The sequence below is a fragment of the Hakea prostrata genome, unplaced genomic scaffold (assembly GCF_041222555.1).
Source record: "Hakea prostrata isolate BN-2017 unplaced genomic scaffold, UWA_Hpros_2 contig_115, whole genome shotgun sequence".
Lineage (NCBI taxonomy): Eukaryota > Viridiplantae > Streptophyta > Magnoliopsida > Proteales > Proteaceae > Hakea > Hakea prostrata.
In genome coordinates, this window is record NW_028291234.1 from 133,123 (window position 1) to 149,407 (window position 16,285).

Genomic DNA, 16,285 nt, shown 5'->3' on the forward strand with positions numbered 1-16,285 from the left:
TAAGGACAAATTATCACTTCTATGACGAATTTGCCCTTATTTTTTTCTTTTTTAATTTATATTTTTTTTTAATTTTTACTTTTAAGGGGTTAAAGTTTATTAATTTACAAAGTCAGACCCTCCTTCATTATCTGATTCCCAAATTCCTAGTTGTACCAATTCTAAATTCTTATTTTTCAAATCCTAGTTGAAGATTAGGAAATGAAAGTTAATGGGTGGAACATAATCTCCAACTCGTGAGAAAATCTTTATTACAAAAATGTGCAAGATTTTCTAAATTGTACAATCAAGAGTATAGAATATTTGTATGATTTCACTACCCTTTACTTGATTCCAAGCAAATGGAAGCTACCAGCAATGTTTATAATGAAAAATCCATACAAAAAGATTCTGGATTTTTGTTTGCTCAGAGCTTGGCCTGCTTTAGGAAAGCATCGGGATGGAACTTTTGGGCAGCCGTGAGACTACCCTTAATCTTCATGATTCCTCTACATTCCATCCAGAAACCGAAATTAGAAATCAAAGAACAGAAGACTACTTCACAAATAAACATTGCAATTGAGAAGCTTGTGTAAGATTATACCTCATGAAAGCCACCTGGGGTTTCATCTTCCCTGTCACAATCTTGACGAAATCGGCATCTTTGAAGGAAAATGTAGCATCAGGTTTGCCTTTGTAAGGACCTGAATTCCGAGTATGAAACCATCAGATTGAAAAATCTTAAGCGATTGAATCGCAAAGCACAAGGTTTGCTCAAGAAATTCTCAGAAGATGATAATTGCTAACCTTTAGTGACCTCTCCTTTTTTGAGGTCAACAATATAGATTTCCTCATCAGTTTCAATTTTCTAAAATAAAGAGCAAAATTAGAACTAGGGCTTCAGATGATAAAAGAGCATAGAAGGAGGAATGATGACCTTGGGGGCGATGTTGATCTGATATAACCAGGGATTTGAAAAAATAAGGATTTAGAATTGGTAGAACCAGGGATTTGGGAATCGGGCAATGAAGGAGGGTCTGATTTTGTAAATTAATAAACTTTAACCATGTAAGAATAAAAGATTTTAAATTAAAAAAAAATAAGGGCAAATTAGTCATAGAAGTGATAATTTGTCCTTAAATTGACTTTTTCTATAGTACAGGGGAGGCAGATGCAAAGTTTCAGTTTTTTTGGATTAAAAATGACATAGAACAAACCTCAGGGGGTCTAGATGAAAATTAACCAAAATTTAATGATTCAATAACCACATCATCTCCTTTAATCAGATCAATTCTTTATTCGGATGTAAGGATCCATCTTCAGACATGATCCAATCAAGATCACTAATGGAAGAATAGAACCGTCACATAACTAACTATAGAACCATGAAGGAGGATTCACATATTCTAAGAGAAGAGGAATATGTATAGAGAGTGTGATATTAACTTACCTATGATTGATTTGCTAACCTGACGAGGGATTGGATCATCCTCACAAATCAAACGTCCTTCACCTTCCAACATGTGCTCTTTGCTTCCTAACCGTCCACAGAAGCAACCCCGAATATAATAATAAGAGAATAAGTCAAGGTTACCTATTTATAGTGGACTAGAGCAAAATAGGGTTTAATTCCTACAAGCAAATCTGGCTGGTGGCTTGGGGCGGTTGGTTGATCAATCAACCGCCTTAAGCAACTGCCCCCTAGCACTCTTCAGTACTTGGGTGCTTTGCTCAACCGGTTGATCCCCAACATAAACCTAACCCAACCCAACATGTGGGGGGTGTCCTTACCTTGATCCCAGACATCTTCAATCACAACTTGACTCCGACAGTGATCCACTTTTCTAGTCCATCAGGGTTTCTATGGGTTCTTCTTCTGATTCTCAGTAAGGTAAGTTCTTCATCGGTGGGATCCAGATATATGGACTCAGGGTATGGATCCTAGACTTCAATCCGGATACTCCACAGTTTATTCCTGCTAGACCTTCAGGTACTCGGACCTGCAATACAGATCTCGGGTTAGAAATACGGGGGTTGTTACACCCAGATAGCCACATATCAATATTCTCCCTATCTATCCATTATGTTATAATATCTCTCAGTCTACCTTGATTGTAGCAACCCATCACTCTAACCAAATTCATATGGCTCAGTTGAACAAAAACCATGCATTCCTTAGTGAACTTTCTACACTGGTCTCTTGGAATCTTCTCAGTACACATCCGAATCCAAACCTTATATGTACAAGAATAATTAGTTTGTCTCATTTGATAAAAACTGTAGAATAGTTGCAACCATCAAAAGACTCGGAACCAAAAGGAAGAGTTGATGAAACAACAACGTTAAAGACTACTTATGATCGGGAGAGTGACGCTATCGTGGTATGGTAGTTTTCATTAGCCTTCAAGTGTTATTCGTATTGAGGGTTGTATCTCTATCATTGTGAAATTCTTCTTTTGTCTATGTTACCACTAATGTCCGTCAAACATTCTCTATTATTTTTGTTGTTAAATTATCCATCTCTCTCCCTCTATTTGCAAATAGTGGCTTTATTTTTCCCTCTTGTGAACTACCATCTAACTATGTTCCACAGTTTTCAGGTCAGATAAGTAATGAGTGTTCTAATATTTTATCTTTGCAGATTCTATTTCATGGCTTAAGATATTGCAATCTTAGGTGTTATACAAATAGGTTTAGAGCATCATGATTTCAGGCTTTGAGAGTATGTTTTCATTGTTTAAGTTTAGAAAATGGTTTCAAATTTGGATTTAAAAAGTAGCTTTGGATGCAAATAATTTTAGAGGATCATGATTAGGCTTTGACAGTATGTTTTCATTGTTTAAGTTTAGAAAATGGTTTCAAATTTGGATTTAAAAAAGTAGCTCTCTCTCTCTCTCTCTCTCTCTCTTTCTAAGATTGCAACTGCAATAGTCCCCACCAGTCAATTACTTACATTTAGATTTGTTACTGGGTTCTGGTTTTACCCCATCTTCCTTGATTCTGATTTATTTGTTAATTTATTTTAGATCCCGACTCTACCTCTACTCAGTTAATCTAAAGCTTGGTATATTTGCTTTGACTCTCGCATAACTATTGTTTGATGTTACAATCAAAACTAATTGTGTGAAATCCAACCCTATCTTAACCCTGACCTTGACCCGAAACCTTTGATGTTTGTAAGTCCGAAGACCCAGAGTTGAAGAAGGAGAGACTTGTGGGCCCTCTCAGTTGAAGATTTGGTGCTAGATTCTAAGCCCATGGACATTGACAGTGATGCCCCTTACTTGGATACATTGTCAGTGTTCAGTGAGAAGTTGCACTTAGAAGACTTAGTTGAAGTACTTGATGCACTTCCGATCTTATTTCGAAGGTATTTCTCTAATCTAGACTTGTTAATTGACTTGTAGGAGAAAACCCACCTCAATTTGGATCATTCTAGCCCTTCAATTCCTTGATCAAGCTTGTTGTCACTGCTTGGGTGACTGACCCAGTCGACCAACTGGTTATTAAATATGGAAATTACAAATTTTTTTATTATTTTAAGCCTACTTATTGGGACCTCATGAATAGAACCCTACCCTAATCATTTGGACTCTAGAGAACGAGGAGGGAGCTTCCCAAAGCACTTTCTTGGGTTTAGTGAAGATCCTCTTCAAGAATCCTTGCCTCTTCCCTCAAATTCCTCTCTAAGGAATGATTTTCTCTCTCTCATCCTCTATCCTACTATATTCTCTTCTTCTTGTTGTTGTTGTAACCTTGGAGTTGGTGCTGCAACCTTGCAACCACCACTCCAAGTGTTCATTCCTTACAAATGCATGATCTCTTTCCATTCTTGCCTATGCTATGCTCTCATTTGATTCTTGCATATGCATTTCTTTAATTCGCTTCTTAGCATCTTGCATTCTTGTCCTAAACTGAGGTATGAAGCATGCTAAGTATGATTTCTATGCTTGCATATGATCCTAATCCATTGTTCATCAATTCCCATAGCTAATTCCTTCATTTCCATTTCAATTTCATTTTTTTTTTTTCAATTGATGCTATGATTCTTGTCTTTAGAACATAGGGTTTCAATTTGGGGATTCCTAATTAGACCATTAGATTATGCTAATTACTTGCTAGATAGTGTTCTTATATTGTTGCAATCAATCCCTCCAAGTTTCTAATCGATCTAAGCCCAGGAAGCTAGGTTTCAGATCAAATTTCACTATTTAGCCCCGCACTGTTCACTTGGTCGACTGCTTGGCGACTGAGTCAGTCTACCAGTCAGTCAACCAGCTGAGTACAACAACCTTGTATTTGCTTAATTTGATCCGTTTGACCTCCGATTTGATTGTTTCTTTCTCTAATGTTGCACATATGTTGTCTAGGGTGCAAGCACTGATTTGGGGACTATTTTAAGTGATCATTGGTATTAGTTTCGATTAGATTAAGGTAAGGACAACCAACATATAACATAGACTATGTGATTTTTACCTTGATGTTGACAACTTAGTAGGCTTAGCTTATTGGTTGTATTTGGACATCATATGACTGTCGTAAGTACCTTATGACAGTAGTATCATGTTTACATATGCTTATTTATCATGATTATTATTTCTTGTCAATTTCATATATGATTGATCATGTGATGTTATGATTTATATTTCAATATGATAAAGTATCATGTATGTATGATATGATGAAACTGAGAATGTGATTGGATAAGTATGATCTAGGATTGGGGAATGTCCTTTTGACATTTCTGTCATTGGGCATCGGAGGGAATAGTATGGGATGTTCTCCGAAGATGCCCATCGATGCACTCCCGGACTATTGGATGACATACATAGGACTTGTCTAAATGTGTTGGCTAGGATGTCCTTGTTGTATCAGACCCGATTACCAATAGGCTCCTATTTTTGGGTGTATTAATCATACACTCCTTCATTGGTGTGTCAGACAGGAAACCTTATCCCTAAATATAGAAGACACAATATTTGCAACCTATGCCCTCCTTGATAGGAAAAGAAAACGCTGATAATTTATGGTGGGCACTCTTGTCATGCATTTTAGAAGGGAAAAAAAACATGGAAATAAATAAACCAAAAGGTGTTGAAGGATTTAAATATAATAGAGAAAGCATATAATTCAGTACAACATAAAATAATAGAATACAACATATAACTCGGTGGAGTGGGAAATGGAAAAAACGAACTTCATAGCCTGAAATAGCTAAGTCAATTCTAATAATGTGGACTCTATAGTAGACAATGAGGCTTCTTTTTCTTAAATCTTGTGGGTGAAAATGTGCAGCCTAGGAATAGAAGGCCATAAGCAACATTGACTTAGTTTTGTGTAGTTCTTCTTTTCTATCCCATAGCCTTTAACATAAAAGTATCATATATCATTATAAGAGAATAAGTCACGTTGTTTGGATGCCACGTAAGCTACTCAAGTAGTTGCCACCATCACAAAATTGTCAAAACCGATATGCATAATTAATGCTTGAAAACTGTAAGATTCCATAATTTGATTTAACATATAAACATAAAACCTATTCTAAGTTTCTCCTTATGAATTTGTATAATGATGAAGATGACATTTGTTTTACCGTGAAGTACCTAGAAATTTCTATAACAGAGAAACACAGGAAAAAGAGATTGGAAGAGATTGGAAATGTTGTCTTTAAAATGAATACCTTATTAACAAATTTAGATCTACCAACTTATATAACCTCTAACCAATCTCTACAAACTCACAGTTTGACAACTCATATTTTTTTAAATTCATTATGCATCAAAAGTTTTAACCTGGAAGATAAACCAACCAAAAGGAAATAAAAATCAACAGAGGTGAAATTGGAGACCTTGAAATGAAGTATGGACAATATATCATAGGTGAAGTGCAGAATTGTGACGGTGGCGGTGGCAATCTTCTCTCATTGCCAAATCCTTGAAGCTTTGAATACTATCATTTCATGTGATCATGCGTGCACCAAGTACCTTTGCAAGGCACACAAAAATAGGAGAAGATTTTTTTTCAAGACAACTAACCTATCAAGAATATTTGGATAACTTTTAATTACACATATAAAAGTGAAACTCAAATTGTGGAATGAGATAAATCCATGAGACTTTATTTTTTTAACCCAAAAAAAAAATTCGAATCTCAAATAAGGAATTTTGGTTTCAATTGATATAAAATTATATTAAGAAAAATACGGTAAAAAATAGGGAGAGCCTTTTTGTGTATATTACCTTTAAAAAATTACCCGATTGTACAATATTTCATTAGTTTATTAAGAAAAATATATATCTTACAAAATGTCAAGATTCGTATCTCAAATCATATTTTATTATTATTTAAAAATATATTAATAAAATGAAATAAATTTGTTTGGTCAACGGCAAGAAAGTTGTAGGGAGATGAGTAGATTCTAATAGAAAAAAATGGAAATAGAAATCGAAAGAATGTTCCAATTTAGGAAAATATTTTAAATTATTATTATTTATTTATTTTTGAGATAGAAGAAATGCAATAAAATTAAAAGACTTTTTTTAAGGCAACTAATCTATCAAGGATATTCCTATAACTTCTAAATAAAAATCAAAAGTGAAACTAAATCGAGGGATGAGAAAAATCCATAAGACCTTATTTTTTAAAAATAAAAAATATCGATCTCAAATAAGGAATTTTGGTTTCTATAAATATAAATAATATTAAAAAAATTCGGTAAAAAGGGGGAGAGAGTTTTATTTTTTAATTACCTTTTAAGAATTTACCAAATTGTACCATATTTCATGATTTATTAAGAAAATAACATATCTTAAAAAATATCAAGCCTATCTCAAACTATATTCAAATAGTATGATATGATATGATAGAAATTGATATTTTTTTTTGTAGAATATTAGAGATTGGATTGATTGATCTAAAAAAAGGATTTTTTTGGTAAAAAGGGGGAGGGAGTTTTTATTTTTAAATTACCTTTTAAAAATTTACCAAATTGTATCCTAATTCATAATTTATTAAGAAAATAACATATCTTAAAAATCTCAAGATTCCTATCTCAAACTATATTCAAATAGTATGATATGATATGATAGAAATTAATTTTTTTTGTAGAATATTAGAGATTGGATTGATTGATATAAAGGATGTTGGAATTTAATAAAAAATTCTTTATTAGGGATTAAATCCATTCGTTGGGTTTAAAATTATAATATTTATGAGTTATTTTTGTATAATATCTAATTTGAACAAAATTTTCCTTATGAAGGATTGATATAAGAGAACAAAATCAGTGGGAGGAAATTCTCTTTCCTAATTTTAATTTTAATTTTAATTTAATTTATAAATTAAAAGAAATGAAAAATTACAAAGGGTACAAACAATTTGTAAGGAAAATGAAAAAAAAAAAAAAAGATAAGAAAACTAATGGACAAAATATGACATTTGTATAAAAATAAGGGATACAATAGCCAAAGAAAGACTTGCGGCGAAAGATGAGTACATGCATTTATATAATAGTATGATTATAAAAGTATGAACTCAAGAGATACGGCTACATTTTGTTTTCTACAAATACACATTTGCATTCAATCAATCAGATCTTTGAATTAGGAACAAATGATGTCTAGAATTGTAAATTCAAATTATTGAATTAATTTGGTGCACTCCCCTTGTAATATGGTTGCTTGTAATATCTTTTTAGTGTAATAAAGAAAGTTTTTTCATGGTAAGATCTTCTACTTTAACTTTCTAGGTTTCTTTAATCTTTTCGGGAGCCCGAAAAGGAACCCAAGCAAAGTGTAGTTGATGTTTTATTTGCCAAGAGCCCCCTCATGTTTCTTAGTTTGTTTGCGGAGTTCTAATTTTTCTTAATGTATTTTGATTATGTGATCTTTGGCCTGTTGGAGAGTTCGTTCTTTTTCAACAATTACTTTGTTGAGATTGTTGATCCTGGTGGCTCTGGAAACTAATTCTTTTGTATATTATGCATTTGCTTCTTCATATTTTCGCAATGGTCGCAGAAAAATCTTCTTTGTGTCATTGCAGTAAAAAATGGTTGTGATGGTGGTGATACGGAGAGATTATGATCAGACCGGGTTCATACCTGGTCCGACCCTCAACCCCGGTCGAGACGGAGAGAACCGACTCGCTCCCGAGCGAACCGGATCCAGAAGATGGCTTGCTGAAGAAGAAAGCTTATTCGGCTGCAAGCGTGCCCTAATCCTACTTATGGATTAGGGTAATCACCCTAATGATGGCAGACTCGAATTGACGGCTACGGATAATCATTATCGAAGGGATAATCATCACATAACCTAAAGGTTATCTCAGGAATCCTCTACTAGTCCAAACTAGTAGAAGTCTATTGCTCAACGGATATAACTGTTAAGATCCAACGACTACCCGAAGAAGGCTCAAGTGCATCCAACGAAGGAGATTCGAAGGTACACTCTATATAAACCTCACTACCATACAAGGTGAGGGGATCGAAAAGAATACTATCTGAGACTTAGGTTCAGATTCATACTGATAGATCAAAACTATCAGCGATTTGCTATCTAGATCACCTTTCCCAGTTCTTCATTCCTTAGCTCGTGCTTCTAAAGCAGTCGTTTGTGATTAAGTTCATCAACTGACTTAGCCTTTGGAGGTGGACTCCCGACCCCAGCGGTCGGGCCACATCTGACGCTTTAGTTTTGCAGGTCATCACGAGGATATTTAAGGGCTGAGCAGATTTTGGACGCATCAATTGGCGCTGTCTGTGGGAATCTGACTTGAAAAGCCATGGTGACTAGATCAGCAGCCGCAGCAGCCGCTACACAACGCAATTCCGATGTTCAGATCCCTGGAGTGAATAATCCAGATATTCCCCAGGAAAGCCGAAATCCTATCGAGATAGATGGTGGCCAGGGAGGACGTAATCCTCCTCCTGATACACTCCAAGATCAATTGGATCAGGTAAAGATTCAACTCTTGGAGGTGAGCCAAGCACTCCGCATGCTCACCAGACGAGTGGTTTTACCACAAGAACCTGATCAGCGCGATTCAGGGAGACGTGCATTGCCACGTGACCAGAGATTGGCTGAAGACCGGAATATCGATCAAAATTTTCGTGAAGGGGACCGAGGACTTAGGAGGATTGATGATCAACCGAGGCAAGACGATCGGTTTGACAGACCGCAAGAGAGTACAACTGATTCAAACACAAGGTTGGATACAGGGGTAAGAACTCACTCACCCACTGTCAGAAGAACCGTTCGTGATGATCGAGCAGTTCGCGATGAGCTGAATGCTCGGGAAGGACGGGCTGTTCGTGATGATCGAGTAGCACGGGATGATCGTGTTAGTCGAGGTCGTGATCATATTCTTGAAGATCACCCGACCCAGTTGGTCGGGAATTGGCCAACATCAATGAGAAATTAGGGCGGTTGGCTAAGGGAAGAATAAGCGAGGATATTTACTCGGTCATTCGGAAGACTCCCTTTGCCGAGCCAATTGCGGGATATCGGTTTCCCGTAACTTCTGTTTGCCTACCTTTTCAACATTCGATGGCTCCGGAGATCCAACAGCTCACATCGGGTATTACCAACAGACCATGGCAGTTTCAGGTAATTCTGATGAAATTTTATGCAGGGATTTTGGTTCATCTCTCACTGGAGCAGCACAAAAGTGGTTTTCGAACCTCCCCTCTGGAAGGATTGTAAACTTTGACGAATTGGCGTGCCAATTCATAGGGCGATTCCAAAGTGGAATACAGGTCAAGAAAACGGAAGAACGAATCAATCAGAGAGTTTCTGAAAAGATTCAACAAAGTGACGATGGAGATAGAAAATTTGGATGAACAAGTAGCCAAAACTGCTCTATTCACGGGACTCACTAATCGGAAACTCCTGGAGTTATTACTACGGGATATGCCTGCGACTTATGCTTGAGTTGGTACGAGAGATGCCGGAAGCGAGGCTGAAGTCATGGAGATTCTAGATGCGCGCCAAGGAGATAATAAAGTCTCCAATAAGGAACAGAAGGCTCCTGAGCAGAAGCAGAAGCCAAAGAAAAATGTCCGTGATCGGGTTGGAAAATCTCAGGCTTGGCGCCAAAGGTCCCCCGGTAAAAGTGAGTACACTCCATTGAATGCTCCTCGGGCTGATATTTTAAATATCCTCAAAAGAAAAAATATTTTAAAGTGGCCGCCTAAAATTCTTTTGAAACCGGAGAGAAGCGACGGGATCGAGAAAAGTATTGCCGATTCCACAAGGACTATGGTCATTATACTAATGACTGTCGTCGTCATACGAAGGCGGATATTGAGAGATTAATATCTCAGGGACATCTGTCTAGTTTCGTTAGCAGAAGAAGGGAGGAGCCACGTGAGCCACGTGCGGCTGCTCCTAAAAGGGATCGTTCAGTTAGTTCGGAACAATCAAGGGAGACCCCGAAGTCTAAGAAGGGCAAGGAGGTGATTGAAGCTACTCGATCACCAATCCTTACCATCTTCGGGGGACCAGAGCCCGAATCACTCCGGATTCTGAAAACAAAATCCAAATTTGTTGGAACCGGAGAGACACAGAAGCGGAAGAAGCTGAATGGTGAAGATTCTATCACCTTTAGCGAGGAAGATGAAAGAGATGTTTGTTTACCTCATGATAATGCTATAGTCATCAAGGTAGAGACTGCACGACGGGAAGTGCATAGAGTTTTGATTGATACAGGGTCGGCAGCTGACCTAATTTCCTACGAAGTGTATCAAAAATTGAAGGTGGATCAGGACTTGATGAAACCTTCATCCACACATCTAATATGGTTTTGCAGGGTCATCTACAGTGGTGGAAGGATCGGTCCAATTGGATTTATCCATTGGAAGTTTTCCTAAGGAAACAACCGTTCGAATCAATTTTTTGGTGGTTCGGGAACTGCCAGCTTATAATATGATCCTCGGGCGACCATCTTTATCCAAGATAGGTGCTATTGTTTCGACAAAGCACACTGAAGATAAAATTCCCGACCGATATGGGAATTGGTCAAGTCTCCTCGACCGGAAGATCTCTCGGCGGTGTTACGTTGCCTATTTAAAAGACAAGGAGGGCCCGAGGAAGGTAAATCGCCCCTGCCCATAGAAGTTCGAGATGATCGGGAAGAGACAAGATGCAAAGACCCGAACCGGTGGAGAAGCTGGAACAAATCCAGTTTGTGTATCGAGGATGAGAAAAAGATTACTTATATCGGGTCCGAACAGTGGAAGAATTTAAAGATGAGTTGAAGTTATTTCTTCAACGAGAATAAAGATGTATTTGCATGGTCTGCTGAGGACATGCCCGGGAATCGATCAGGCCATTGCGAGAGCACAAACTCTGGATAGATCCTAAGGCGAAACCAGTGATACAGAAAAGAAGAAATTTCTCCATTGAAAAATATGAAGCCGTTCGAAGCGAAGTTGAAAAACTTAAGAATTCTGGTTTCATAGAACCAATTGAGTGCCCAACTTGGTTGGCCAACGTGGTAATGGTAAAAAAGGCGAATGGGAAGTGGAGGATGTGTACAGACTACACAGATCTTAACAAAGCTTGCCCAAAAGATTGCTACCCGTTGCCTCGGATTGACCTCTTGATAGATGCAACTGCAAGATATGAAACTTTAAGTTTCATAGATGCCTACTGATGCGTCCAAAATCTGCTCAGCTGTTAAATATCCTCGTGATGACTTGCAAAACGAAAGCGCCAGATGTGGCCCGACCGCTGGGGTCGGGAGTCCACCTCCGATGGCTAAGTCAGTTGATGAACTTAATCACAAACGGCTCTGCTAGAAGCACAGAGCTAAGGAATGAAGAACTGGGAAAGGTGATCTAGATAGCAAATCGCTGATAGTTTTGGTCTATCAGTATGTATCTGAACCTGAATCTCAGATAGTATTCTTTTTGATCCCCTCACCTTGTATGGTAGTGAGGTTTATATAGAGTGTACCTTCGAATCTCCTTCGTTGGATGCACTTGAGCTTTCTTCGGGTAGTCGTTGGATCTTAACAGTTAGATCCGTTGAGCAATAGACTTCTACTAGTTTGGACTAGTAGAGGACTCCTGAGATAACCTTTAGGTTATGTGATGATTATCCCTTCGATAATGATTATCCGCAGCCGTCAATTCGAGTCTGCCATCATTAGGGTGATTACCCTAATCCATAAGTAGGATTAGGGCACGCTTGCAGCCGAATAAGCTTTCTTCTTTAGCAAGCCATCTTATGGATCCGGTTCGCTCGGGAGCGAGTCGGTTCTCTCCGTCTCGACAGGGGTCGAGGTCGGACATGGTATGAACCCGGTCTGATCATAATCTCTCCGTATCACGAGCCCCCCAGACCAAGCATTCGGTCGATCCCGAGGGCTTGGATTTTAACTGGGTTAGTCGTCAGGTGATAATCTCTGCATGCTTCATTAAATGTCATATCACATTTAATGCGGTGGTCACTTTTCCTCGAGCGTTGTGAGTGTAAGGCCACGTATCTCCTTGCAGTTGATCTGTCGTGGCTCACGTCATCCAAGCGACGGTTTCCGAACGCCTATTTCGGATTTGTGAGTTCAAACTTTTAAAACGTCTTTCAATCTTGATCGTTGATTTTGAATCAATCTTGATCGTTCAGATTCCCGAACAGTCGTGCGGGAGTTTTAAAAGTTGTTCGTTGTCTTCGTAGGTTTCATTTTTCCTGTCTGGAATTTGAACCTTTGTTGTCTGCTTCGCGCCTTCTTGCTCTCAAGCTTCCGCCACACTGAATCAGTAAGTTTACTGGTCTTTTTCTTTTTGTAGTTTACTGAAACAAGTAATGGCGGACGATAGGGCTTTTCTGGTACCCAGTGTTGGTAATAGCAGTGAGGCTTTTGCTTCTCCTGCTCCCGAACAGTCGGATAGTGATAACAAAACCCTAATTGTCATCTGGCGCGAGTTTGCTGAAGTTTCTCAAAAAGGTTTAGAAAGAAAAACCGAAACTTCTCCTGTCCTTCTCGAGTCTGGATCTTCCAAGATTGTCAAGTCTTCTAGGCAGCCTCAAACTTCCAAGTCCGATGGTAGACCTGGCTCTGTTCCCTCCATTTATAATGAGGAAACCCTTCTTTCAGCTATCCATGATTTTGATTTTCCTTCCTCTTATCGAGTTAGGGCTCCCCACCCCGATGAGAGGGTTGATTCAACCCTTTCGGGTGAATTTTCTCTGTATATAGATGCCTTGGAAAGCGGGGTTCGCTTTCCCTTTTTAATCCTTTGTTCTCCATGATTCCGAATCATTGGAATATTTGTCCCGGAATGCTCCTCCCCAATAGCTGGCGTCTCATCGTCGGCTTCTTGGGTTTGTGTTTTGAACTTGGCATTACGCCATCTCTTTCTCTCTTTGTACATTTTCATGTTCTTTCTATCTCCCATCCTCCCGAATGGGTTTTTCTGTCCAAACGCAATAAGGCTGAACTTGATTGGAGGGGCAGCATCCTTGTCAAAGGAACTTGCCCTTCTAACCACAAAAGATGGCGCGAACGATACTTTTTCTGTCGAGCGCCTCCATCAGATCTTAACTTCCCAACCGCTTGGAGGAGGTGTAATTCTTCTTCCGAGAATAACCGAGGCCTTCCCTTATCCAGAGAAGACGAGGCGGCCGTCAGGAAGATCAAATCCATTCCATGGTATCAAGAGATACATGGACTTGAAGTGGAGTATAACTCCATCCTTCGATCTTGGGGCTTGGCTCATTGTGAGCTTCTAACCACCATCCTTTAATTTTCTTGAAGTGATATGTCTTTAATTCTGACTCTTGTCATTCTTCTTTGCAGTGCCCCAAAGAATGAACCCTGAGAGCCTACGGGTGAAGGCCGCTAGGGCCGTTGTGACAGCCGAGCAACGATCACCCAGAGCCTTGACCGTAGATCAAGAGGCTTCTGTTCCCTCTCCCGACCCCTCTTATAGTGGTATCAGGAATATCAGGCCCGTGGCTGATGCTTCGGGTAAAGGGAAAAAACCGATGGTTGAGAGGTCCAATATCTCTTCCTCCGCCCGAACCAAAAGGAGGCATGACACAATTGATGCTTCCTCCAATAAAAAATCCAAAGCTTCAACGGATTGTGAGGAGGTCTTCACCCCCCAGTGGACCCTGAAGCTGACTGACAGGGTGACTCGGGATCCTGAGAAAGCTGCAGAATGGAGCTCCCTCAGTCTTGCTCCTTCTGATCGCAAGGAATTTGAAGCCCTGAATGACACCTCCCTTGTTAGTCAATCTACAAGGTACCGGTCTTCTTGCTCACTTATTTTTTCATAATTTCTTATGACTTCTTCTGATATTTTCCGCCTTCCCAGGAATGCTGTGTTGAGCTTTTATCAACACATGGAAGCATTGAGCCGGGTTGGTCGCACCAGCTCCTTGCTGCAAACCTGTGAAGAGAATTTGGCCAAAGCCAATTCTGAAATAGACCAGCTGACTGCAGTTGCCGTGGAGCTGCAGAAAAAGCATGAGGAAGAAGTGATCTCCCTCAAGGAGGCCCTCGAAGCTTCCAAGATTCGTGCCGCTGTTGCCGAGCGCGAGGCCAGGAAGCAAAAAGCAGCTGCCACGTTGTTTGGTGACAGGCTTGTATTCAAAAGTAGGGAGCTCGAAGAACATCTGAAGTTGGCGATCCCTAGCAAGCCCGAGCATACAAAGCCAGAGCTTCGGAAGGAGTGTGTTCGGAAATACCTGAACAGCGTACCTTTCTCCGAGCTGCTAGGTATCTACAACATTCAAGCTTATCGCTTGGGGCAGAATGACGTTTGGGAGCGAATTCTTGGATCAATCCCTGCCTTCGACACTGCTCCCTTTCGTGAGGTGTGCCACAAAGAGGTCTTCGGGAAAGTTGGTATGGATCTCTCGGACTGGGCTCAGGAAGAAGATGATCCTTTTCCAGCTGACCCTCAATATGAGGCATACCTGGCTGACGAGCCGGCACTTCCAGAGGAGAAATCACAAGCCGAGTCTCAAGTTGCTGCTGTAGAGGACTCAGCCGATGCCATTCTTGAGGAAGGCTCTTCTCATGATCCTGAGAAAAGTCCTCCCGACAAGGGTCCCTCGGGCAACAATGAAGAAAAGGCTTAGGGAGTTATCTTTTTGTAAAGATTTACCCTCTATTTAATGAATAGACATTTCTTTTTCATGTTGGCCTTTATATTTCCCCGTCTCCTGCCGAAATCTTGCCTTGAATATCAAAGTATTAATGATAAAACTTATCACTTAACTTTACATTCCTCGCCGAATAATAATCTTGTAGAAATATTGTGAAGATGCGTTTCGGAAAGATGCATTAATCTTCCCCACTACTTCATTTATTGCAAAGTCCGCATGTTTCCCTTCTGCGAAGTTCAAACGTTTTCTTGCTTTTGTATACCATTCACTGTTTCCAATGAATCGGAAATACATCCATTATTTTAATGGCGGTGCGACGATTGGAGGTATCTCTGCATCAGGTGCTCGTTTCCACATGTTTCCATGTGGCATCCCTCCAACTGTTGATCTTGCTTTCTGCGGATTTCGAAGCGTTATTTCGATCTAGGTCGTCGGTTGTCCTTAGCCTTCAACCGTCGTGTTAATACCTGAGGCTATTTAAAGCCTTCGTGGGTACTCTCCATCTATCCTGCCATCTGCAAGTTAGATTTGCTAAAGTGCTAAAGCGACCTTTCGTCCTTCGGCCTGCTTCCGTATTCCTCGTACTCCAAGAATAGCTCTATCTACTTCTGAACAAGTGAGTTTCTTGATTACTCATCTCTTTCCCCACTTCCCCCCTGAGTAAACTGCACAGTAGTTATACTTGGGGTTTAGTTATTTGGTTTTGTCGGAAGTGATAAAAAACTAGGGTTTTCCCTCTTGTTGTCGTCGTTTTATTTCTGTATTGATACGGCTTGTTTGTTTGCATAGTGGCTCCCAAGATCAACCCGAACTTTATCAGAGCAAAATCTTGGAAGAAAATCGTTCCGTTGGTGGTGGTTGGGGCCAGTGAGGTGGTTTCAGCTAGTGAATCCTCCAAGCGTAAGGCGACTGCTGCCGGTGAATCTTCAAGTCAGATTCCCACAGTTTCTATTGATGCCGTCCATGCGCCTCCTTTGCCCGAAGTGATCGCTCGTCTTTCCCAGGAAGATCTTGATCACTCCGTTGCCGATGGTGCTGCCGACGCCCCTGCTGGTGAGACTGTTGGTGCACCCCCGAAAGAGACTCTTCGGGCATCTGAGGCAACTATATTGGCGTCTGATGAAGGTGTGGTCCCAGCAGGTGCTGCTCCTATTTCCCATTCTAATGCTTGTTTGGCATCCTCCTCCTCTCCTTCC

The 16,285-nt window shown here is 39.8% G+C and overlaps 1 protein-coding gene across 1 annotated transcript; it reads right to left on the reverse strand.

Annotated features, from left to right (window-relative positions):
- Positions 1–406: 406 nt before the first annotated feature.
- On the reverse strand, positions 407–3,413 carry LOC148998836 (sterol carrier protein 2-like). The gene is made up of 5 exons (XM_089141678.1): positions 3,381–3,413; positions 917–934; positions 787–847; positions 584–683; positions 407–488 (listed from the first exon to the last, which is right to left on the reverse strand). Exons 1-5 carry the CDS (start codon positions 3,411–3,413, stop codon positions 407–409), a joined length of 294 nt encoding a protein of 97 aa, XP_088997804.1.
- Positions 3,414–16,285: the final 12,872 nt, after the last annotated feature.